The following is a 24,316-nucleotide window of genomic DNA, read 5'->3' as shown; positions in this document are numbered from 1 at the left end:
GCTGAAATAACTCAGATGGATGCGTAGTTAGCATACTCACTAAATTTCAGTGTTCCCCAATTTTTTCTTACACTGATGATTTAAATGATTTTGATGTTTCATCACCATGTGATGTTTAGAATATAACTCAAGGAGTTCAAAACGTTGAATGACATTTCTATTACAAAATTTCATCCATTTGCATCTCATTATGTGAACAGTTCCAGCATTTACATTGATAAAAACAAAAATTGAGAATCGATGTTCAAGCTTGACTCATTCTAGCAATAAGTATACTCATCCACATATGCATGAGATAACTGAAAAATAAGAGAGCTCAAAAGAGAGAGGTTTCCAATAAAAAATGCTTTTTATCTACGTTTACTAAGTATTTGTCAACATTTGTAATATTTGTGTTATTTTGATAAGTTCATTCTAATAAGAGTTACAGTGGTAACAATCAGAAGAGCACTCTTTTTACCATTGAATTTAAATAAATAAATATATATATGCTTTTGATGCAGAAAAGTATGCTAGGGTAATGAATAAAAGACATTAAAGCATAAAATATGTAAAACTAGGATAAACTCTTATAGGGCAAAAAGAATGGAAATGTAAATTAAAGGAGAAATATAATCATGCAAAAATTTTTGACTGTCAGAGAGCAGCCTGTTTATGCATTCTTTTAAAATGAATGATGATGAATTTCAATGGATGTATTTCAGCAAGTGATAAAATAGTTTTACTTATACATGTCAATATTTACAGAGTACTGGAAATTACATTCTTCACAATAATAAACATTTTGGTGAAAGCTTTTACATGTCAACCTAAAAATGTGCAAGAGGGATTTACAAATTTCTTTTAGGTTATATACAAATAAGAATTTGAAAATCCCTTTGAGGCTCATCCTGCCTCTATTTTCTGACCAAAAATAAGAGTCTGATATGGTAAACCATTTCTGCAAGTTTAGTGTTGATAAATGAACCAATTCATTGATTGATACAGTGACTCTTTGTTCTACTAGATTTAGAGAAGACATTTAAGAACCAGAATTCGGGGCTTCCCTAGTGGCAGAGTGGTTAAGAATCCGCCTGCCAATGCAGGGGACACGGGTTCGAGCCCTGGTCCAGGAAAATCCCACATGCTGCAGAGCAGCTAAGCCCATGTGCTACAACTACTGAGCCTATGCTCTAGAGCCTGTGAGCCACAACTACTGAGCCTGTGTGCCACAACTACTGAAGCCCGCACACCTAGATCCCGTGCTCCACAACAAGAGAAGTCACCGCAGTAAGCCCACGCACTGCAAGGAAGAGTAGCCCCTGCTCGCCACAACTAGAGAAAGCCCGCGTGCAGCAATGAAGACCCAATGCAGCCAAAAATAAATAAAGAAATAAATATATTAAAAAAAAAAAAAACTAAAGTTCTTAATACTTGTGACAGCTCTCCAAAGAGAATGATAGCCCATCACATTTTATTTTTTTCTTTTTAGGCAGTTATATCTTTACTCATCTTTCTTGTTCTTCCCTTGGAGGCAACTCACTAATACATTACATGTTTATGTGTATAATAACCAGACAGCACTCTTTGGATCTGTAAATGTATAGTTTTCACCAAGTTTGGGAAGTTTTGGCCATTTTTTCTTCGAGTATGTTTCCTACCTCAGTCTCTTTGTCCTCTCCTGGAATTCCAGTGACACTAATGTTAAACCTTTTAATGTCCCACAGGCTTTTTAGGCTCTGTTCAGTTTTTCGTTCACCCTTTTTTCTCTCTGTTCTTTAGACTGGATAATATCTACATCAACTTTATTGACATTTTCCTTTGTCATCTCTGTTCTGCTATTGAGCCCATCCCATGCATTTTTTACTGTTTATTGTATTTTTCAGTTCTAAAACATTCACTTGTTTCTCTTTCATAGGTTCTGTGTCTCTGCTGAGAACTTCTATCTTTCCATTCATTTCAAGAGTGGTTACCATTATTTCCTGGAGCGTAGTTAAAACAGCTCCTATAAATCTATCGGATAATTCCAACACCTGTGTCATCTTGGGGTTGGCGTGTGTTAATTGTCTTTTCCTTTGAGGAGTGATCACATTTCCCTGGTCTCTTGCATGTTAAATATTTTTTATTGAATTCTGGACATTTTTAGTATTATGCTGTGAGAATCAGGTCCTTTTGAAATGTGCAGTTTTTTGTTTTACCAGGCAATCAAACCAGTTCTGTTTTGCATTCTGTGGGCAGTGGTTCCAACAGCAGTTCATTTTTCAAAGCCTTTGCTCTGCTGCCTTGGGTCCCATGGAAGCACTATTTAGGGGTTAGTGTGAGACTTGAGCAGTGGGGCTTGAGCAGAGCTTACGTTGTAGTTCAGTTCTCAAAGCCTTTGAATCTGTCCCACACATGCACAGCTCAGGGGCGAGACTGGGGGTTTGCACTGGTTCATGCACAGCATCAAGGGACCCCCTTCTTTAGCTCTCTCCTCTCTGGGATTCTTCCCACACTCTCCTGCCCCTGTGAGCCTTTTTTTCCCGGTCTTCTGGTCAGAAAGACTGGGTTTCTTTTGAGGTTTTAGCTGCTCACGCTGCTGCAGTATGGTTTCCCCAAGACGGGGGCCATTCTCAGAGCAAAGCACTGAGAGAAAAGTAAGAGGGAAAAATGACAGGGATTCTGCCTACACTCTTTGGTTCACAAAGGTCCCTTTTCCCTGCTCCTCTGGCAATAAGACCAGGTTTTTCTTGGAGAAATTTTAGCTGTCTGTGCTGCTGCTTGCTCTTCTACCATGCAGTTCTGTGACTGCAGCCACTCTTGGAAAAGAAAAATGGAAAAAAACAAAAAACAAAAACAAGAAAACAAACAACCCAGACTTCCCTTCACATTCTTCCACTTATAGGGACCCACTTTCCAGGTCTTCTGGCTGAAAAGAAGAGGGTTCTCTTGGAGTTTTGTTGCTTGCACCCCCTGTGCAGTTCCAACCTCAAGTCAACTCTGAAGAGAAAAGAGGAGAAAGCCCAGAAATGCACTCCCAAATGGGTTCCTTTTTCAAGTTTTGATTGCCCTCCTCAATCCTCCTGCTGTTGTTTATTCTTCAGAGCCAGGAGTTTCTTCTTGCATTTTGCACACAGTTTAGAGATAGGTGATAGTGAGCTTACTCCTTCTGGACTGTCACCGGTAGCCCCTCCTCCTTCCTTATTCCCTTTCCCCTCCGTTTTCCCTACACCCCACCGTTCTTTCCTTTCTTCTTTGCCCTTTTTCTCTCTTTCCTCTTTACTTTGGGCTCCCAGGTCCAAAGGGCAAAAAAGAACTTCTAGTCTTTTGGTGGTCCACAGCTCTAGTTGAAAACTCTGATTTTGTCACAAGTAATAAATCAAAGTCAAGTATGGAAGTAGACCCAGGAGGCTGGAGACACATGAAATAGCAAAAAAAAAAAAAAAAGGGTTGAAGGAGAGCTCTTGGGCCAAATTCATCACCTGGCTATTTGAAATCAAATGATCCCACTTGCATTTGTTGAAAATATCCAGGTATAAAATGGGCCCAGCACTTAAGAACTGATTCTCAGAGAGTTACTGGATCTGTTATTCAGTTGTATGTAAATCCTACAATGAATGCTAGAATTTTGAGATTAGAAGGAATTTCAGCAAACCTAGTACCTTCATTATTCCAGAGAGACATGGCATTCTTAATGCAGAAATGACAGTTTAATAAAGTAAAACATTTCTAGTCATGTTATGAGAAACAACTGACTATATGAAATGATATCCCCTTTTATGCTTTCAGTCAATAGTGTTTCTGCAGTTTATTTGCTCTATGGCATGGTCTTAGAAGTATAATGTTTGAGATGTTACCATCATTGTGTCTGGGGGACAGGAGAGGTGGTAACACATGCAGTAACAGTTCACGGGTTGAGCACTCACTGGGTACAGATCACAGTGATAAATGCTGTGGAGCTTTCAGAGATAAATTATAAGAATGATACCTGGGCATCCCTTTGTAATTCACAAAGTTTATCACCTCCTTTAATCTTACCAAGCATCCTGAGGAAGGTATTATTATTAGGTAGCGCTTCAGGTCCCTACTTGCAGCTGCCAGCTATCGTCTCATATCACTGTCTGCATTTCAAACTCAGATGTCGAGAACTGAGCTCCCATCTTCATTAGCTGCCTTCACTCCCTATCTCCATTTTTATTGGTACCACCCTATCCCGAAGCAAGACATCTAAGACATCCTACCTTCTCCCTTTCCCTCTCAACCCCATTTAATCCATTTAATCCTTTCTCAGATCTTGCCTAGTCTCTACCTCCGATCTTCTTCAATCCAGTGTCATGTTCACAGTGAATTCCCAAGTCTCTTCCCAGCTTTGTCTACCACTCGTTCTAACTACTCATCAATCCCTTGTTCCTTGTGCTTTCTTAGGTAGCTCCTGGCACATAGTGAATGCTCAATAAGTACTTTCTGGCTGTAATGCCTCCATATCTTTGCACATGCTGGGCGTGGGCTCAGAAATGCCTTCCTTACCTTTCTTCTGAACACCACCTCCTCATCCTTTGAGATTTCGTTTAGCCTCCCTACTTCCCAGGGCTCAGTGAGTACCCACCCTTCCTGACCCCCCGCATACATTCCCACGTGCACCTGTAACATTCCTGTACAACTCTACTGTACTGTTTCCCAAAGCATGGGTCCTTGTACTCTGAAGTGTGCCTCTTAAAAATGTGTATTCCTGGGAATACCCAGAACCACTGAATTAGTATTGCTGGGAGTGGAGCCCAGGAATCTGCATTTAGGAAGCTCCATTTCTCCCCAGTGATTCTGATGCACAGAAGAGAGAGGAGCCGTGAGAACTGTGCTCTATTCTGTCACCTGTCTGGGCCTGAACAGCTGGTTCCGGGAGCCAGGGTTGCGGCCATTCAGAGCAACCTCTGGTTAAGTTTAGTTACCACCTATGACTTTGTCGGGAGATAAGACTGGCAAAGTCCCTCAGACTTAACTGACTTTCAACCATATCTTTATAAAGAGGAACAGTACTTATTTTTGTTTGTTTTTCATAACTTATTAAGGTACAATTTTGCATACCATAAAATTTGCCCATTTTAAGTGCACAATTCAATAATTATTAGTACGTAATGCAACTGCCACCACAATCCTATTTTAGATCATTTCCATCTCTTCAAATAGAAATTTTGTGCCATTTGCAGTAACTCTCCACGCTTCTCCCCAGCCCTAGGCAACCACTAATCTACTTTCTGTCTCTATGCTTTTTCTAGATAGTCATATAAATGGAATCATACAATACATGGTCTTCTGGTCTGGTTCTTTCACTTAGCATAGTGTTCTTGAGGTTCGTCCATGTGGTAGCATGTGTCCGTGCTTCATTCCTTTTTATTGATGAAAAATATTCCACTGTATGGATAGACCACATTTTGTTTATTCATTCATCAGTTGATGGACATTTGGGTTGTTTCCATTGTGTGTGTGTGTGTGTGTGTGTGTGTTTGTGGCTACTGTGAACGATGCTGCCATGAACATTTGTGTACAGGTCTTTGTGTGTGTGGAAATATGCTTTCATTCCTCTTGAGTAGGTAACTACAAGTGGAATGGCTGGACAGCATGGTAAATATGTGGTTAACTTTTTAAGAAACTTCCAACCTTTTTCCACAGCAGTTGCACCATTTTACATTCCCACCAGCAATGTAGAAAGGTTCCAGTTTCTTTACATCCTTACCAGCACTTGTTATTATCTGTATTTTTGGTTGCAGCCATTCTAGTGGGTATCTTCACTTCACCTAGTGAATGTATAACCTGGTGGTTACAGCTAGAACAGATAACCTAGTGGGCATCTCATCGTGGTTTTGATTTGCATTTCCCTGATGACTTGATGTTGAGCATCTTTACAGGCAGTGTTGGCTATTTGCATATATGTTCTTTGGAAAAAATATCTATTCAAATATTTTACCCATTTTTAAATTGGAGTACTTTTCTTCTTATTGAGTTTTAAGTGTTCTTTATGTATTCTAGATACAAGGTGAGCAATACTTTTACTTTATGGAGGGACAAAAGGTCCATGGAAACCCTGCCCAGGCTGTGGTAGCCTGGCCAGCAGGGACTCCATGGTTCTTCTTTTTCCAGTGCCAGGATATGGCCCTTGAGGAACTCCTGGAAGCATCTCTTTGACCTCTACCTCCTCCACGGCCTAAGCAAGAGCAAAAGGGCAGTGTGTGGGCACAGGAATAGAAAGAGTCCCCAACAGCATAGGAGTGTAGAAAGGTGGTTGGAAGGGGGAAGGGATGGAGCTCCTTTTCAGTAAAGGGATCTTACCTCACATTTAGCTAAGAGAGCTCCCACTTCATGATGGGAATGTAACAGGGGTCTGTCCTGGTCCCAGTCAGCATTCAGAGTATGATTTTACGTCTTTGTCCTGACCCAGCCTCACCACCCCAAGTCAGGGCACAGCACCAGCCTTCAAGATATACTTAGATGTTCCCTGTGGCCTCAGATTCCACTGGACTCTCTTCTGCTGAAATAGCCCAGTTCCCTGTGTCCTGGTATCCTATAGGGCTGGCTGTCCCCAACAGCCAAACTGTCTGCTCCTCAAGGAAATCATGGTCCTTGAGAATAGAGTCTGTGTCTCATCCACGTGTGTCGCTCCAGCAGCCAGCACAGATCATGGCTCAAAACATATTTGCATACAATTGTGTTAAGTCAGTGAATGAAGAAGAAGGAATGAGTTCATGTATTGGAAGTGAGAAAACTGATACTCAGACAGGTTAAGTGATCTGCTCAGAGTCACACGGGTTGTCAGTTAAGTGATTGGGTCTCAAATTAAGATTCTCTGATGCCAAAAATGCTTTTTCCACCACATCAAGCTATGAGTCCCAGCCTCCTATCTTCAGAGATTCTAACTTAGAGGAGAAATATTTATACTACAAGACTGAGCAGGGACGGTTCTGAGGAGTGATGCCACCAGCATGGAGAGGGCAGATGGGATGAGGAGGTAGTTTCTATATGTGGTTTGTTTATGTTACCCTTCTGTACTCTACTCTTGATTTGATGGACATGACAGGAAGTAAATACCTCAAGGGAGGTTATCTCTGATTTGTGGGACAAGGGATGACCTCTTGGAGGGTTGGGATTCGGAGAATGGATGCAGCAGTGCCTAGAAGGGCCCTGGAAGAAGTGAAAATGGCAGAACTGTGGTAGAGAAGAGAGATTGGGGGCCTTCCATTTGGGAAGGGGTGAGTTGTCTCTGTGACGGGCTCTTAGGAACCTGGTGAGGGGTGGAGCTGGGGTGAGGGCCTTTGAAAATCAAGATGAAGTGTGCTTTTTTCTCCGCAGTGGAACATAGAGGCTTTATAGGAATCAACTGGCTAATCAGGATCTCATATGTATTTTCTCCAGTTCTGTGAAAAATTGAAAGTGTTCTTTTACTTGTATGACTCTCTGCTCTCTCCTATTCTGATTACACTGTTTCAAAGCTCAGAGACTCTTGAAACTTCTTTGCAGTAAAAAGAAAATGGTGGCTTTTTTTGCTGTTTGTGAGAAGCGGGCACCAGAAATTCCTATAGGAAACTAAGGGAAAGATACGAAGGCGGGTACCTTGGCGATGTGAATGTGTCTCTTAGTGAAATAACTCCCTGGCTTGACTGAGCAGGACCTGCTTCCAGCCCCCTCCCACTACAGCTGGGCAGAATATGTATTTTAATCACTTCTGATTTTCTAGATTATGAGCATTTGCTTAGCAGTTAGTGAGGACTAACTTAATGAATAAAATAGGCATGTTCAATGAGCCAGTCAGTGAACGAATGAATAAATACCATGGTTTGTTTCTTCTATACTGTATAATATTACCCTAATTAGTAATAGTGAATCACAGGATCACTCCCCCCAGTGACTGGTAGTTTCCAGAGAAAAGAAAGAAGGTAATTGATATAGTCTCAATAAAGACAAATAACAAACTAGGAAAGTCTGGTGTGATGATAGTTTAACAAATATTTTTGAATGTGGGTGCACTTATAGAGAAAGTGGTCCATTGTGATTATACTGTGCAGAGAGCTCACATATAAGCCAGCTGCCCCGCCTTACCATGAGACATTCTTCAATTTCCTGTCCTTCAGGTCTATTTTCTATTTAATCTTAGGCTTGTGATTTTTGGAATCCCTTGGATCTGTGTTTCCCTTACAGAACCAGGGGAGAAACTCACCACAATTATTTCTGCACCTTTGGCCTAGTGAGAACTTGAAACCAGCAACCTGGAAGACTTAGCTCTTTTATTAACCTGAAAATGTTACCAAAGGAGCATTTATGAGTTTTATGAATTTGCCATGGGAAGTTTACAAAACTCTTTGGACAATGTGGAGTTTTAAAAATTTTGAAATCCTAAAGCAAAAGGAGCTATGGAAAGCCCAAATGTTCACGTTAGGGGGAGCAAGGGTGCTCTTTCAAATCACAGGAGGAAGCCACTGAGGGTTTCAGTGGGAAAAACTAATCTAGTATCTCCTTTTATTATTTTTTTAATTTTTAAATGTTTAAATAAACTTATTTATTTATTTGTTTTTATTTTTGGCTGTGTTGGGTCTTCGTTGCCACGCATGGGCTTTCTCTAGTTGCGGCGAGCAGGGGCTGCTCTTCGTTGCGGTGTGTGGGCTTCTCATTGTCCTGGCTTCTCTTGTTGCAGAGCACGGGCTCTAGAGCGCAGGCTCAGTAGTTGTGGCGCACGGGCTTAGTTGCTCCATGGCGTGTGGGATCTTCCTGGGCCAGGGCTTGAACCCACGTCCCCTGCATTGGCAGGCAGATTCTTAACCACTGCGCCATCACGGAAGCCCTAGTATCTCCTTTTAAATGGAAATTTCTCCTGTGAAAATCTGGCTTTCCGCCTGATCTAGGATTATGCCAGTGAGTGGGCAGGTGAGGGAAAGGCAGTGAGTGGTAGCCAATTAATTAGTCAATCAAAAAATATTTATAGAATTCTCCATGTGTGCGGCAGCATGCAGACTCAATGGGAGATACAAAGAAAGTAAGATACAGCCTCAGCCCATGAAAAGCTAGGACTGGTCTCCTTGGGAGGCAAGGTGTGCATGTGCTAGCAGAAAAGATGGCACGAGGCAGTATTTTAATTGGGCAGTCTGTCTTGTAGATACCAAGTGTGTAATACAAATTGGCTGTTATTCTGGGCTTATCACCATTTACTCTGTGCCATGGGATGTCAGCTGTTCAAAAGCAGCTATGAAAGCTGCTTTTATAACTGGTTAGACTGAGGAGTTAGGGCCTTAGCAGACTCCTTGCCACTGAGCATAAGATGGTTTGGTTGAGAAAGTATGAAGGATGAAGGATTGTTTTTTTTCCAAAAATGGTTCCACAGAGATTATGCTTGTGTCCTTCTCAGAGGACTATTTAAAAGCAAAAGAGTCATTATAAAAATGTTCAGGGGGGAACTTTGTGGCTACAAAATTACTAATTACCTAGCAAAATTTTTATTTTATAGTAACCATTACACACACGGACTTGAGAAAACTCTTTTAGAAATGTTGGAGGAATAAGTACATGGAAGAGGAAAGTGAAATGTTGAAAAAAAAATAATAAGGGTGTACTGACCTGAAGTTTTCAGCTAGTCATTTCCATTAGCCAGATCTTCTAGATGATTGCTTAACGTTTCAAGTACACGAAAACTTGATGTAGTGGTATGTAGACCTAACTATTCTCATAAGAGCAGTGCAAGATGGGATATCTTCATGACAGTAGCTAACATGTTTGTCACTGACCACGTGCCAGATTTTTTATGTTTTTACGTGCATATTTATAGCAATCCTATGTACAGGTAGTACAAAGCAAACCAAAATTAAGCTCTTTTCCCAAAGTCCCCTAGCTAGTAATTCCAAAGCCAGGGCCCCTCTATACTACTCCAGTTAAATATAAGCAAAACAATTGAGACCTTATAAAAAAGGTTTGAAAGTGTGGGGAACTCTCCCTTTCTGAAAACTGCTGTGAAAAAGGATAGAAATACTGTTTCTCTTCATGCGTTAAGTGTAGTCATTGGACATTTGACATAAAATTGGACAATGTTAGGGACTAAATATCTGTAATTTAACAATGGGTTTTATAAGATGACCAGTGAAGCAAAAAAAAAAAAAAAAATTTTTTTTTAAACAATGACAGCTACCTTTTTTCCTAGGAAATTGTTTCTAGAACAGCTTATTATTCCAAGACAGTATATGAGAAAATACTGATTGGCTATATTCTTATTGAAGTGTATGAAGTTTTTGTAAATGTATTCAGTTGATGTGAGAGAAGTTTGAATTTTAAATATTTAGAATGCTAACTTCTTTATTTGAAAAAAACAAACTTGTTTTATAAACTCACTCACAGACAAACAATATGCAATTGCCCGTTCTCCAGTCTTTTCTACACTTGAAAATCACTTATAAGAAAATGTTTGATCAACAACAAAACATATTACCATGAAAGTTCAAAACACTGGGGATAAAGAGAAGATCCCCAAAACTGGGGATAAAGAGAAGATCCTCCAGAGAGGAGAAGACAGGTTACATCTAAAGGATGAAGAATCAGAATGGCTTTGAACTTCTCAACAGTTGCCTAGGAAGCTAGAAGAAAATGGAGTGAAGCCTTTTAAATTCTGAGGAAAATTTCCAGCCTAGAATTCTACACTCAGCCAAACCAGCAGTCAAAATATAGATATTTTCAGACTTGTAAGGTCTCAAAAAAAATTGACCTTTCATGTACCTTTTTTCAGAGGATAATACTCTTCCCGGTTAAAGTGCCCCAAGAAAGAGGATGATATAGAATCCAAGAAACAGGTGATCCCACACAGGAGGGAGGGCAGGTGGAGGCAGAGCCCAGGTGACAGGTGTGCAGCAGGCCTGCAGAGCAGTCTTGCAGTTCGAGTGATTCTCCAGGAGAGATGCCTCTGAGAAGAAAAAGCTAAGAGAATTCCAAATGTGTTTGGCCCTTTGGAAAGGAGACTTACACAACTGGGGGGAGAACTTGGAGATGAGTAATTATTTAAGTACAAAGAAAACTGAGAAGCTGCAACGACACGGCTCTAGGAAAACAGGTTGTGCAAAACATGGAAGACAATTGTAGCCTACCTCATGACTCGGCTATGAATGATCGTAATTATGTTAGCACTGATGATTGGTCACACAATAATTGTGATATAACGCTATTGGGAGGAGGGGACAAGAGGAAATATGCATTAATGTGCTGGTGGCGATTGGGCAATAGAAGAGTATAACCTCATGTTTTTGGTGGGAACTCAATGGATAATGCCTAAAACTGAAGAAAATAAACAAGACAGAGATAGAACCATGCTATTCAGAGATAAGGAGGTAATTACTAAAAGAAACAGCTAAAATAATTGAACATGGTTGACTCTCAAGACAAAGAATGAAAGGAGGCAGTCAGGGGACTGCTGTGTTTTTGTGATAAGCCTTGTAGAACTACTGACTGTAAATTCTGTGCGTTCTTTGATTAAAAAAAAAAACTTAAAAAAAGAAAGGGGGAAATTCAAATAAGAAAAAAATGACAAGGATGAGTTACACTTCCCATTATAAAGAAACTCAAAATACTCAAAAATTAATACAAAACACGGAATTAAGATTAATCTCAAGTATAATTTCCTAAAACATTAAAAAGAGAAAGTCATGAAATTCTACGTTCTTCTCCCTTTTTCTTTCCACCCATCCTCACACTCTGGTCAAATGTTTGTGTTTATTCTCGATTAGCTGTAGGTTATAGGGGAACTTCAGCTTGGGGTTGCCTTCTACTTGAATAGGACGACTAGGAAATCTGGAGGCCAAGTTTGAGCTGCATCATCTAACCCAGTCTCTTGATTCTCCAGCTGTGTATCTGGCTTCTCTTTGCTTCTCCTCAGATTCTTAGAACTTCTTACATCCAGCCATCCTGCCATATCCCCCTCCTCTGTTGGCTTCCTGATCCAAGCTCATCTGTCCACCTGGCCCTGACTCATTCCTTAGCCTGACTTTGCTGCCTACATTTGCTTTGACTGCCCTATCCATTTCCTCAGCCTAATTCTTAATTTCTGGCTCCCACCTCCTCATCCGAACTTGGCTAAATCCACTTTGGAAAACCAAGGCGAATGGAACTGCCTGGGAAGAATTTGGAGAATCCACAGCTCTGTCCTTTCTTCATTCTTGAGAGCCTGGCTGGCAGCTGAGGGCACATGTGGGGGGAAGTGTGTGTGTGTGTGTGTGTGTGTGTGTGTGTGTGTGTGTGTGTGTGTGTGTTGGGAGAAGAGGGCACAGCTGTCTTGGACTGTGTCATTTTCCCTGGGAATGCTAATGTGTATTTTTGATATCCTGGTATAGTCTTTCTTTTATTTGTTCTTCCGTGTCTCTTAGAAACTGTTCTAAAATTTTAAACCCAGAGGCATCTTTCCAACTTGCATGAGCTGTGTTTTGACCTCTTAAGAGGCTGTGGCCAGACTTCAGCTCCTGGTGATTTTACATGAAGTGACATCTGATTCGCTTTTAGACTGCATTCCACACCAATCTGCCCAGCCCTGCAGTTTATGGGCTCACTCCTGCTGTCTTTCAACATATGGAGCGCTGCTAGATAGTGTGAGTTTGAGTCTTGTCAGGGAGGCTGATTAAGCCACAGGCAGGGACAGCAGTGCTGTGTGTGAAATGTACCAGGCCTTGCTGCACAGCTCTGGGAGTGGCTGGAGGTGGTCGGTGCTTCTCTGCTGGGGGACAGGGAGCTTGCTAACAAAGCAAACACATTTTTTTCTATCACGGGCTAGGTCTATGGTGGTAACATTTGACACGTTGAGTAACAGGGAACATAGATAACTGTGAACAGATGGGCAACTATTAAAAGATTTGAGGGGCTTTTATCATTTCTCAATTGGCCTTCACCTACCTACAGGATACCCAGTTCCCTTGTAAGATTACGTAAAGAATTCAATTAAATTTCTTCTTCCTTTTTTTTTTTTTCTTTCTTCAATTGCAATGGAAGCAAAAGCTCTGACGTTAAGAGGAAAAGAATAGATGAGAAACTTCTAATTTTGAATCCCCTTGGGATTAGATGCTGATTTCAGCTGCGCAGAGAACACTGCCCCATATTTTGAAAGAATAGCTGCTGGCAGTTTCAGAGGAGATGACTTTCCAAAATAGACAGTGAACTCCCCCATCCGTATCTGGTGACCATCTGACATTTGGACACAGAATTACAGAGCCATCCACATGTTTCCATACGTATAACCTTGCTTTTAAAAATGGCAATGGCAAGTCATTATTATGCTTAAGCTCAAAACTAGCGGAATACAAAATACAAAAGAGAAATGCATTACCTCGTTCCCAGCAGCAATAGAAAATATTTACACATCTTAGAGCAATAAAATTTCTCCATACCCTGGGGCAGTGTTGTCTCTGGTGCAGGAACATGCTAGTCCTGTTTGGCTCAGAATGATACTAGGAAAGTTCATAAGAGTGAGAAGGACTCTGGACACTGATTAAGATGAGGCATGTTTCCCTCTCTCTGGAGCAGCAGCCTGATTTTGCCCAAACCAGTCATAGGTTGGTATGGTCAGAGTTATGGTACCTGTACACTGGATCTCATGAACCTGGCCAAATTCGATTGGGTTCCATTCATCAGAGGTGGCCTTAGTAACATTACAGTCGAGGGCCAATAATTTTAAAGTACTTGTTCTCAAGCTACTCAGTGTAGCTATCTATAATAAAATCTGTTTGGAAGCAGGAAGGATAGATACCCAGCCCCACTTTTATTCTCAGTCCCTTAGCTTCAAAACCCATTTATCCCAGCCAAGAGTGCTGGGTAAATGAAGATCCCTGTGTCCAAAAACAACCCCACCTAAGACTAAATTTTTTCTAGAAATAACTAGCAGCAAAGGGAAATAACCATTTTTATTATTTTAAATTAAAACTTCCACCATTCAGAATAATTGTAATTTAAAATAATTCATCAACAAAAGTGCTGGAACAAATTATAATAAGTAGAAGCCAGCTCTTGGAGGGGATGGCCTCTGTTGCCTGCTAAGTGATGCAGTTTGATAAACTCGTACTTCTGTGCCAGGCTCTTTGGTTTAAGGTAATTGCGTAAACAAGGATTATCGGTGGGTTTAGTGTCCCCTAGAGAATTATACTTTAACAGAAAGAATTATTGGAAATAGTTAAAATCTGCTGTCACCATTTAGCAGAAATGTTGGTAATATATGTTCAGAGGCTTTTAAGTAAATGCTATGTATAAATTGTATCATAGAACAAAGACATCCAAGGAGACACTTGATCATGGTGTAAAGAGAATGAATATTTGTGTATTGCAATATGAGGCTTGTAAACATCACTGAATTGAATAGAAAATAAGCTCAATATAATTTGTTATTTTTTTTCTGCCCCTAGTTTTATGGGTTTTTTTTTTTTTGAATTTCACCTATTTTCCTGACATGTAGAAGTACTCTCTAGGTAATTAAAGCCATAGCCATTCCGAATAATTTCTGTTTTCCTTCTTGCTGATGTTAAGTTTAATGGTGTCAGCTTGCTAATCCTTCCTGATGCTCACATGGCCTCTGTTTGTGCCGGTGTTTTCCCAGGATGGCAGAGATGCAGGGGCTCATGGAAAGACTGGAGCGGGCCGTTGGTCGACTGGAGTTGCTGTCTGCAGGGTTACACCGGCCTCCTGGGGACTGTGGGGAAATTAACGGTGTCAGCGGAGGTAGGGCCACAAACTGTTGTCATTACTGATCTCTATGTGGGTCACTTAATTTTGTCCCCATCATTTAGTTCTCATGAAATATTTCTATCAACTTTAACTCCCCTACTCCTTCCTTTATATATGTAACCGTGACATTAACCAAATGCAAGCGATCCCTGAAAAAGCGAAAGAGAAAAAGAAAAAAGTCTCAACCCACAAGCCACAAAAATTTCCTGTATCTGCGCATGTTAAGAGCATAATCCATGAGCCAAATGTCATTATTCTTTCGTTTTAATGTTTATGCTGCTCTTCCACACTCAGTGACTAAATATATTATCTAAGTAATTATCAACAAGAAACTAATGTTCCTTATTAGAATGTAAATTGGAAGGAATTATTCTGCACATTTTAATTTTAAAGAGAACAAGTCATTAAATTTAAGAACTGCAGTTTTAAAGGAAGAGAGTCTGATGTGAAGCCAAATATTACTTCGATGTAACATGACCACATCACATTGTTTTACTTTTGCCTATTCCTCACCAAACACGTTTTTTAAATTATATGCTAATACCACACTTTTAAAAAAAGATTTTAGGGCTTCCCTGGTGGCGCAGTGGTTGAGAATCTGCCTGCTAATGCAGGGGACACGGGTTCGAGCCCTGGTCTGGGAAGATCCCACGTGCCACGGAGCAGCTGGGCCCGTGAGCCACAACTACTGAGCCTGCGCGTCTGGAGCCTGTGCCCCGCAACGGGAGGGGCCGCGATAGTGAGAGGCCCGCGCACCGCGATGAAGAGCGGTCCCTGCACCGCGATGAAGAGTGGCCCCCACTTGCCGTAGCTAGAGAAAGCCCTCACACGAACCGAAGACCCAACACAGCCAAAAATAAAGAAATAAATAAAGTAGCTATAAAATTAAAAAAAAAAAAAAAAAAAAGATGGGTAGAGGGAAAAGATTTAAAAAAAAAAAAAAGATTTTAAAAATTATGTGATCAAACATATAAAAAGTTAACTACTTCTTTAAAAAAAAATACCATGCACGGCCAGCTCTCTAAGTTATCTACAGTAATTTTTCCAACTTCTTCTTCTCTAAGGTTGCAGAATTAGCAAATAAAAATACAGGGTATCCAGTTAAATTTGCATGTCAGATAAACTACATTCTTTTTTTTCTTTTTGGTTAGAAGTGTGTTCCGAATACTGCATGGGATATACTGCATGATACACACTTATTCAAAAATTTATTCACTATTTATTTGAAATTTAAATTTAACTGGGCGATCTGTATTTAATTTGGCAACTCTATTCTTGTCTCACACACATTTCCTCCTTATCTGACCCATTTTGAATTTTGTCAGGCTTTTGGGGCTTGAGAAAAGCCTTGGGGAGGAGGGGGCTTCAAAAAAAGCTTTCACCAGGCAAGAGCCACATGGGTGCTTCTAGAATTTCAGGCGTATTTGGAGCTGTGCCTTGTATTACGTGCGCTGGGACAAAAATTACTGTGTGAGCACAAATGCACAGGCTGGTTTTTTTTCTCCCCCCGACTCCGAACGTAATGCTTTGAATGAATTGAAAGGGGGTGTTGTTTAAAGGAAAGCTGCCAGGGGCCTGTAAATTTTTTCCGCATCAAATGAGACATATCTATGATTTCATTTTAAGCCTCTTTTTGTTAACTATGGAGTTGGTATATGAGATTCAGTGGACTTTATTTGTAAGAAAATATTTTCATGTTCTCTTTAGTAACTTTGTTTCCTTATGCCTTTGGCATCAGGTGATCAAAAGACATTTCTCTGAGATTGCTGCCCACAAATATAAAGCCTGTGAATACATAAAGTTAAAATCCAACTCCCAGGAGACTGTGTAGTGTTGCTAAGTAAAGGGAAAAAAAAAAACTCCAATAATTTGAACCTCACTTACACAAAGAGGTAAAGACACTTTGTACTTTCTTCAAAAAAAAAAAAAGAAAATTAATAAGCTAAGCAAAATTGGAAGGCATGTAATTAAATTACTTAAGTATTTAAACATATATTTTCTAATATAACAAATCATTCCAAACCAGTCATTAAAGTAAGTTATCTTAAAACAACTTAGCCAGCAATTTATTATCCTATTGATAATATGAAATGAAGAAGGATCATTAGTAAAATGTCTGAATGATATTCATCCTTAAAACCTTTTACTTACCCTAAACAACATCACTTCCGTTTCTTCTTAATTAGTCAGTTTTGGTGATTTCCTAAATTCTATTTTTAACAATTCCTTAAGGACAACCTCTCACCTTAAATGTAAACATCACCATTACAATGATGTTGTAACTAAAGTTAATTTTTTTTTAATTTAAAAAGAAACTTTTAGAAGGAACCCAATCCAGGACAAATCCATAGTATGCACAGATCAAAGAACTGCCTTATGAGACTGTTGTTATGATGTGTTTTATAATGTGTTTTCCCCCCACCCTGACAATCAGGTGAGTTTGACTCAACAGTTGAAGAAATTTTTTCATGCCTGCCAATTGACAAGCACTATGACAGGTGCAGGGGAATCTAAGATGAATTATACACAGTCCTAATCCTCCAGAATCTTTGGTCTCGATGCATTACTATTCAGGGCCTCAAATGCTTTGACTAAGAGTTGCTCAAAGGCTGTAGGTTGGGGAGAAAGACAAGTCATTAAAGGCTGCCTGGAGGAGGTGTGAGCAGAGCTGACTGATGAAAGGAAATTGATATTCCCTTGCATCATTGTCCATGCTGCTATGTAGAGGCCCCCATCACATTTGAAGAGCTTTCTCCCACTTTAAACACCCAGCAGAGACCTCTCAGACCTCTCCCATGGCAACAAGCAGGTTTATCTGTTTCCAGATGGATCCATAAGGAATCTTCGGGTTTACACCCCTTTTATGTTATAGGAGTTGGTACATACGGCATTTCAAACTTTAGGATAAGTCAGCTTCAATACCCTGCTTAGAAGTTAGACCGTAGGTGCAAAGAACTGTAAACAACTGTTTCTATCACTCTTTTGGCCTGTGGAAATGGGCAAGTGGGAACCAGGGAAAAAGAAGGAGGCTTTATCCTACGCATTTACGAGCATGGATATTCCTGTCCAGTATAAGAAAGGGACTCCTAAGTTTGGGTTTGGATTTTAATAGCCTGTACTGCTGAATTTCTCAATATTATCTTTCTCAATATTAGGGATATGCAATCAGGGACTTAGACTAAAATTTTTTTTTGTTAATTAAAAAGCAAGGAAAGAAATGCAGAGCACACCAGGTTGGGCCATTGTCACTTCAGCTTTTACAGTAATTTGGCAGATGAGCATTCACTATGGATTAGCTCACCAGGCATTTTTATGCCCACCTAGCTGTCTCTCCTCCCCTTGGGAAGTGAAGAAGGAACAAAATGCATGAAATCAGCTTGCTTTTCCTACTTGCCCAGACTTCGTTATTACCTTTTAATTGTCCTGAGTAATCTTGGTAACTATTTGCAAGGTGGTTATAGCACCTGGACAAGTCTGTGTAGAAGAACGTACACTGGCTTTGGATGCATAAGGCGTGTTCAGTTTTTGGATCTGCCACTTATTTGGTATAGAGCTTTTAACAAGTCATGTGTTCTGTTTGCATCTTCATTTCCTCATCAGTCAAAGTGTGACAGTGCTACTTACCTCATGGGTTTGGGGAGAATCAAATGAAATTATGTAGGTGAAAGTGCTTACTCTGAAGGATGAAAAATAGGAAAACACTGTTTTCTTGAGCCATTGAGAAGTGTTTAATAAGTACATATGGGGTGAATGAATGACTTCGTGAACAGGAAGAGAATGATATGAATGACATTAAACTTCCATACTACTTATGGCAAAGCAGTACCAGCTTTTCACTAAACTACCAGGGAATAACAGAGTGTTCTTTTTCCAAAGGTGTGGCACCCTCAGTGGAGGCCTTTGATAGGCTGATGAACAGCACGGTGGCCGAGTTTTTAAAGAAGAGTAGGATCCTGGCTGGTGACGTTGAGACTCACGTGAGTACTTTCCTCCCCCGTTCTCTGTGGAAAAGATGACCGCTATTAAAATTTTTTTAAAACAATGATCATAACAAGGGTTGGTGAGGGAATGGAGAGATTGGGACTCTTGTGCACTGCTGGCGGCAATGTAAAAGGTGCAGCCAGCATGGAAGAGAATATGGCGATTCTGTAAAAAAGTAAAAATGGGACTATCATATGGTCCATCAATTTTACTTCTGGATATATACCCAGAAGAATTGAAAGCAAGATCTCAAAGAGATATTTGTATACCCGTGTTCGTAGTAGCATTACTCACAATAGCTGAAGGGTGGAAGCCACCCAAGTTTCTGTTGACAGATGAATGGATAAACAAAATGTGGTTTGTACATACAAAGGAATATTATTCAGCCATAAAAAAGGAAATTCTGACACATACGAAAACATGGATGAACCTTGAGGACATTAGGCTAAGTAAAATAAGCCAGTCACAAAAAGATGCTGTATGATTTCATTTATCTGAGGCATCTAGAGCAGTCAAACTCATAGAAACAGAAAGTAGAAGGGTGGTTGCCAGGGCCTAGGGAGAGGGAGAAAAATGGGAACTTGTTTAATAGGTTTAGAGTTTTAGTTTTTCGATGCAAACTAAACTCCAGAAAGAATTCTGGGGATCTGATGCACAACAATGTGAATATACCTAACACCACTGAACTGTACGCTTAAAAACGGTTAATATGGTACATTTAATGTTGCGTGTATTTTACCACAGTTTTTAAAAAAAGTGCAGCCTGAGGAAAAGCAAAGTCATAGAATTCGATAATCTCTGGATTGGTAGAGACTTTTCATGATATCTAGGCCAGCCTCCCAGTTTTAGACACCTTTTGTGCATTTTTAAATGTTTAGCATCCTCCCTGAGGCTAGTTGTTATTTGCATGCATTTTATGAAAATCTAAAGTAAAAGCCAAACCAATTAAAAACCTAAAAGAGATTTATCACCAGGTTCTTCTTATTTATTTACCTTTGTTTCTTGCAAAGGATTGAATTCCACATCCATCTGCTTGTAGATTTCTCGGCAATGAGAGAGTCCCGGCAAAATCACTTTTAGTATAGACTCACGGAAAATCTGATTCTTGAATAAAGTTGTGGTTTGTGGTTAAAAACAAACAGACAAACAACAACAACAACAACAACAAAAACGTATAAAGGGATTCTCCTTCCCCAATTAGACTTTATATGCAACACTCAGCACCAGTCTTCCAGGGGATCTGGTGACTCAGGTTATACCATTGGTTCCAGATTTGTAATTAAATAGGTGCTTATCTCATCACATTTGCAATGTGTTTTTGTTCACCACATCTAAGAAAAATGAAGATTCTTCTCATGGCCTCCATTTTTATTAAACATACCTGCTGAAATACTCATTGGCAAAAGAGAGGAAGCTCTGATGTACAGGAGTTCTAGAAAAATCTGTGTAGTAAGACATATTCACTTCTAATGTATCACAGAGCTCTAGAATTGCTCTGGTCTGTTCTTGAGCTTGATGTTTTTGTTTACAGAAACCTGGTCTGTAGTAAGGTAGTGGCTGAGCTTCTTATACTGAGTCATGATAGTACCCGAAAGCTAACGTATAAAATGGAGTATTACCCCCAATACACTTAATGAGATTCTTGAATGATTAAAGAACAGTTTACTCTCTTGAACACTATTACAATAATTATTATATCACTCTTGTTACCATTAATATTGACATTATGCTTCTGAGGTACACAGTACATTATAATTCTTATTAGTAATAGCTCACAAAATTCTATGTAATGTTTTTTTACTGGGGAATAATGAAGCCTGTAAATATGTATATTTAACTTGGCATTTAAGAAAATGTAGGGTTTGCATACTAAGTAAGTCTCTTCAAGTTACATAGTAAACAGTTCCTTTAAATTCCTTTTAGAACAAAGTGAGTTATAAATAAAGTGTAGCTTGATTTATATTAAGTTTTTTCTTCTCTCCACTCATTAGCCTGAGAACAGTATGACTCAAAGGAAGGAATATTCTCAATAATAAATATGTAACGCTCAAAGAAATTTATGTTTTTCACTAATTAGTTTTTTAAAAAGGAAGGAAGGAAGGTGGGGAAAGAAAGAAGGAAGGAAGGAAAGAAAGAGAAGAGAAAGAGAGAAAAACACTTGTCATCCGAAAATGTAGACTCTGGTTCTACAACACAAAGAAAAGTACAGGCAGCTATCGTCCATCTGCCCATTACTTTAATACGTTAAACAAGTAGTTTATTTTTTCTCTCTTATAGAACCATGTGTCACTGACATTAAGCTTGCAGCTGCTGCCTCTCACATAAGCCAGAAGTGAGGGTTGAACTTTGTTCCAAGAACACACCTGTTGCCTAGGAAAAAAAACCCCACATACCTGATTGTACAGTATGGAAATTTGAGAACGACACAAATGTGCATCATGTTAAATCCTGTCCCTCTGCTTAAAAGCTATTTCACAGATACTAATAATGAATAAGGGCAGCCGAGCTATGATTTAACGTCTGTCTTGATGTGTTGGCTGCTGGTTGGGCTTAATTTACTGAACACTCAATAGTCTATTGACAGAACAGACCACAAAAAAGGGGAACTAATAGCTACAATTAGGAAGCTCTGCTGAACCGAAGAACATAACAGGTTTAGAAAAGATTAGATCTTGTAAAGCCTTCTTGTATGCAACGTAAACCGAAGGGCTTATTTAAATTACCCTTCAACCCAGGAACACTGACACAGCTTGCGCCCTTTTTAAGAAATAATAAACAATGCATACTTTTATAATAGATGTTTAGGGTAAATATAGTCCTCAATGTCAAAGGAAAGGATCCCCTAGAAACTGGGCCTACAGAATTCTAAGCCCTTGGTCAGCTGTCATTTACCCTTAAATGGATGACTGTGATTTTTTTTTTTTTTTTTTACAAAGCTGTCCTGTTGCTATTCATGGTATATGGAACTAATCTTAGGTCTATTTCTAAATGATTTGACAATCATGAAACAACTGCAAATCATATAGCTCTTCCTAACTCAAGCCCTTTTTGGAGATTTATAGAATTTACATTTTAATGTTTGTAAATGTCTGGAACATTTATTTCTTATCACGATTAAAATGGATAAAAAAGAAATATTCTTTTATTAATTGTTCAATAAAAATGGGAGAATCACATTTTTAACAAAAGGGCAATAAAATTCAACGAAAAAGTATGACGCTACACATGGTAGGGTTAAATCGCACTGCACAATATTATGTCCTTGAGTTCCTGGACTTTATAAAGGATGAACCTATTTAGACAATTATTATAGCCGTACTTTTGATGGGTCATGATTACTCTTCTAAATGTTCCTAGGATTTGTTATATACTTAAATCATCTACAAAATATCTTGTTCATTTTATGCCACGCTGGTTGGGTGACATGTCCAAAGGGTGGGAAAGTAAGAATGATCTCTTCTTTTTTGTATTTGGATTTTAGAGCTGGCTCTTACTTTTTATAGAGTGACCTTAAACTAGTCCCTTACCCTTCTCAGTAATGAGACTGGACGACATCATTTCCAAGGGCTCTCAGAGCCCCTTTGAGTGACTCACCCGTTGTCTCATGTGAAAAGCATGAGGGAGTTAGTTACTCAGGTGCCAGATGAAGAGCTTGAGACAGAGCAGCAGCATCACCATTAAAAACAAACAAACATCTTGCGCCGTGCCAAGGAAAGTACCTCAGTCATCTGAACCTGCAAAGCAAGCCGCAGGAAACATGTCAGAAAAAGCATACACAGAGCACTAAGGACAGCATATCATCCTGCTTTATGATGATATAGAAAAAAATCAGACTCCTTCATTTAAAAAGACCTTGCGGCCTCCATGAGTCTGTCCTTCTTGGTCTTACAGGTTGTCACTCCTTCCTTTACATGGACCTATCTCTAGAATAAATAATGCAAAAGTGTCTACATATTTATTTTACTATTGTGTCCATATTCTTCATATTGTATCCATATTCTTCCTTGATTTTAGAAAACTTTTATGGGTAATTTGTACTCACTTAAAAAAATGACCATTTGCATTTTTGGTGCTTTATAACCTGGGTCTATATGGAAACCCTCCTGTCCCCACCAAAAAAACAAAAAAATGCTCAGAAGCACAAGTTCGGAGTTGACTCAATGAAAGAGCCCGTTCCATACAGATCCTCCTCACTGTCCTGCTTGCCTTTGGCCAGGTTGGTCCTCCCATTGACTAGTTTCTTGCTAATAGCTTGAATCTGAACATTTATTTTTATTATAATTAGACATGAATACTTTGGCAATCTCAAGCCCAAAGGATCTGTACATCTTTCACATTCTCCAAATGGCAGAGACAAAAAAAAATGACTTGTACAAAGAATTCTGCATCTAGATTTCATACAGGCTTTATATCAGGGATCTTCTGTCTTACAGTCTTGGCCAGTTATGATAGTCAGAATTATTAGAGAAGGAAATACCTTAGAAATCATCCATTCCAATATACATCCTCATTTTTTTCTTTTTTTAAAATTTATTATTCTTTTTGGCTGCATTGGGTCTTCGTTCCTGCGTGCGGGCTTTCTCTAGTTGTGGCGAGCAGGGGCTACTCTTCGTTGCGGTGCGTGGGCTACTCTTCGTTGCGGTGCGTGGGCTTCTCATTGCGGTGGCTTCTCTGGTTGCGGAGCACGGGCTCTGGGCATGCGGGCTCAGTAGCGCACGGGCTTAGTTGCTCCACAGCATGTGGGATCTTCCTGGACCAGGGGTCGAACCCGTGTCCCCTGCATTGGCAGGCGGATTCTTAACCACTGCGCCACCAGGGAAGCCCCTCATTTTCTTTCTTTGTCGTTCTGCCTTCCTTACTCTCTCCCTCCCTCTCTCTCATCCTCCTTCCTTCCTTCCTTCCCTACCTTCTTTTCTTCGTTTCTCTTTTTCTGTTTCTTTCTTCTTTTTCTGTTTCTTTCTTCAGAGAAGGAAACTACAACTTAGCGAGGTAGGAGAGGTAGATGATGTGTCGAATGCAGCACCATGACCCTATGGCAGAGCCAGAAATCTGGTCTCCAAAGTCTCCATCCATGGTTTGGGAGATGCCCGGCTTAGACCCCCAGAGCTGCTGTCTTCCACTGCCTTTGTAGGCAACTGGATCGCTAGTGAGAAGCAGTGGCACTTATCTGCCACCTCTTCCTGCCCTCTGCACTCTACAGCTATTACAGTTTGCTCTACCAAATTTCCACAGTATATGGAAAGGTCATGACGAAGGTGGGCTCAGGCACAACGAGTGAGGAGAGGGTGGAACGTCAGTGTGACTCATGTCTTTCATGTGTCTCCTCAGAGTAGCACTGAGTGAGGTGACAGGGAGAACAGTGACCTCCAGGACGGATGAACTGTGTCCCTTGTGGGTCTTCGCTTCTCCCCCATCACACTAGCCTTGTCTCAGCCTGGTCCTCACTCACTGTGCTGTTGACATCAAATTTGCAGAATTCAGAAAGGTCACAGATAGATCCAGCTCTGTTATCATTTCTTCCCAAGAAGGTGGAGAATTTTTATTCTCAGCATTGAACACATATTTTGCTATCCTACATATGCGTTGACTCACAGCCTATTCCTGTTAAGTCACCAGCCTTAGTTGGACATCCCTGTGACTACTTTTTAACTTAAGGATT

At 39.9% G+C, this 24,316-nt stretch overlaps 1 protein-coding gene across 2 annotated transcripts in view; it reads left to right on the top strand.

Annotated features, from left to right (window-relative positions):
- The window catches only part of CAP2 (cyclase associated actin cytoskeleton regulatory protein 2), a 136,682-nt gene that overhangs the window by 7,000 nt on the left and 105,366 nt on the right, over positions 1–24,316 (top strand). For both annotated transcript variants that reach the window (XM_057555419.1, XM_007197169.2), the window contains exons 2-3: positions 14,549–14,670; positions 18,553–18,653. In XM_057555419.1, coding sequence (XP_057411402.1) covers positions 14,550–14,670; positions 18,553–18,653 — 222 coding nt within the window. In that variant the 5' untranslated portion in view covers position 14,549. The remainder of the gene's footprint in view (positions 1–14,548; positions 14,671–18,552; positions 18,654–24,316) is intronic.

This window comes from Balaenoptera acutorostrata, chromosome 10 (assembly GCF_949987535.1).
Source record: "Balaenoptera acutorostrata chromosome 10, mBalAcu1.1, whole genome shotgun sequence".
Taxonomy (NCBI): domain Eukaryota; kingdom Metazoa; phylum Chordata; class Mammalia; order Artiodactyla; family Balaenopteridae; genus Balaenoptera; species Balaenoptera acutorostrata.
The sequence above is the reverse complement of the archived record's forward strand: the minus strand, read 5'-3'. Positions and strand labels throughout refer to the sequence as shown.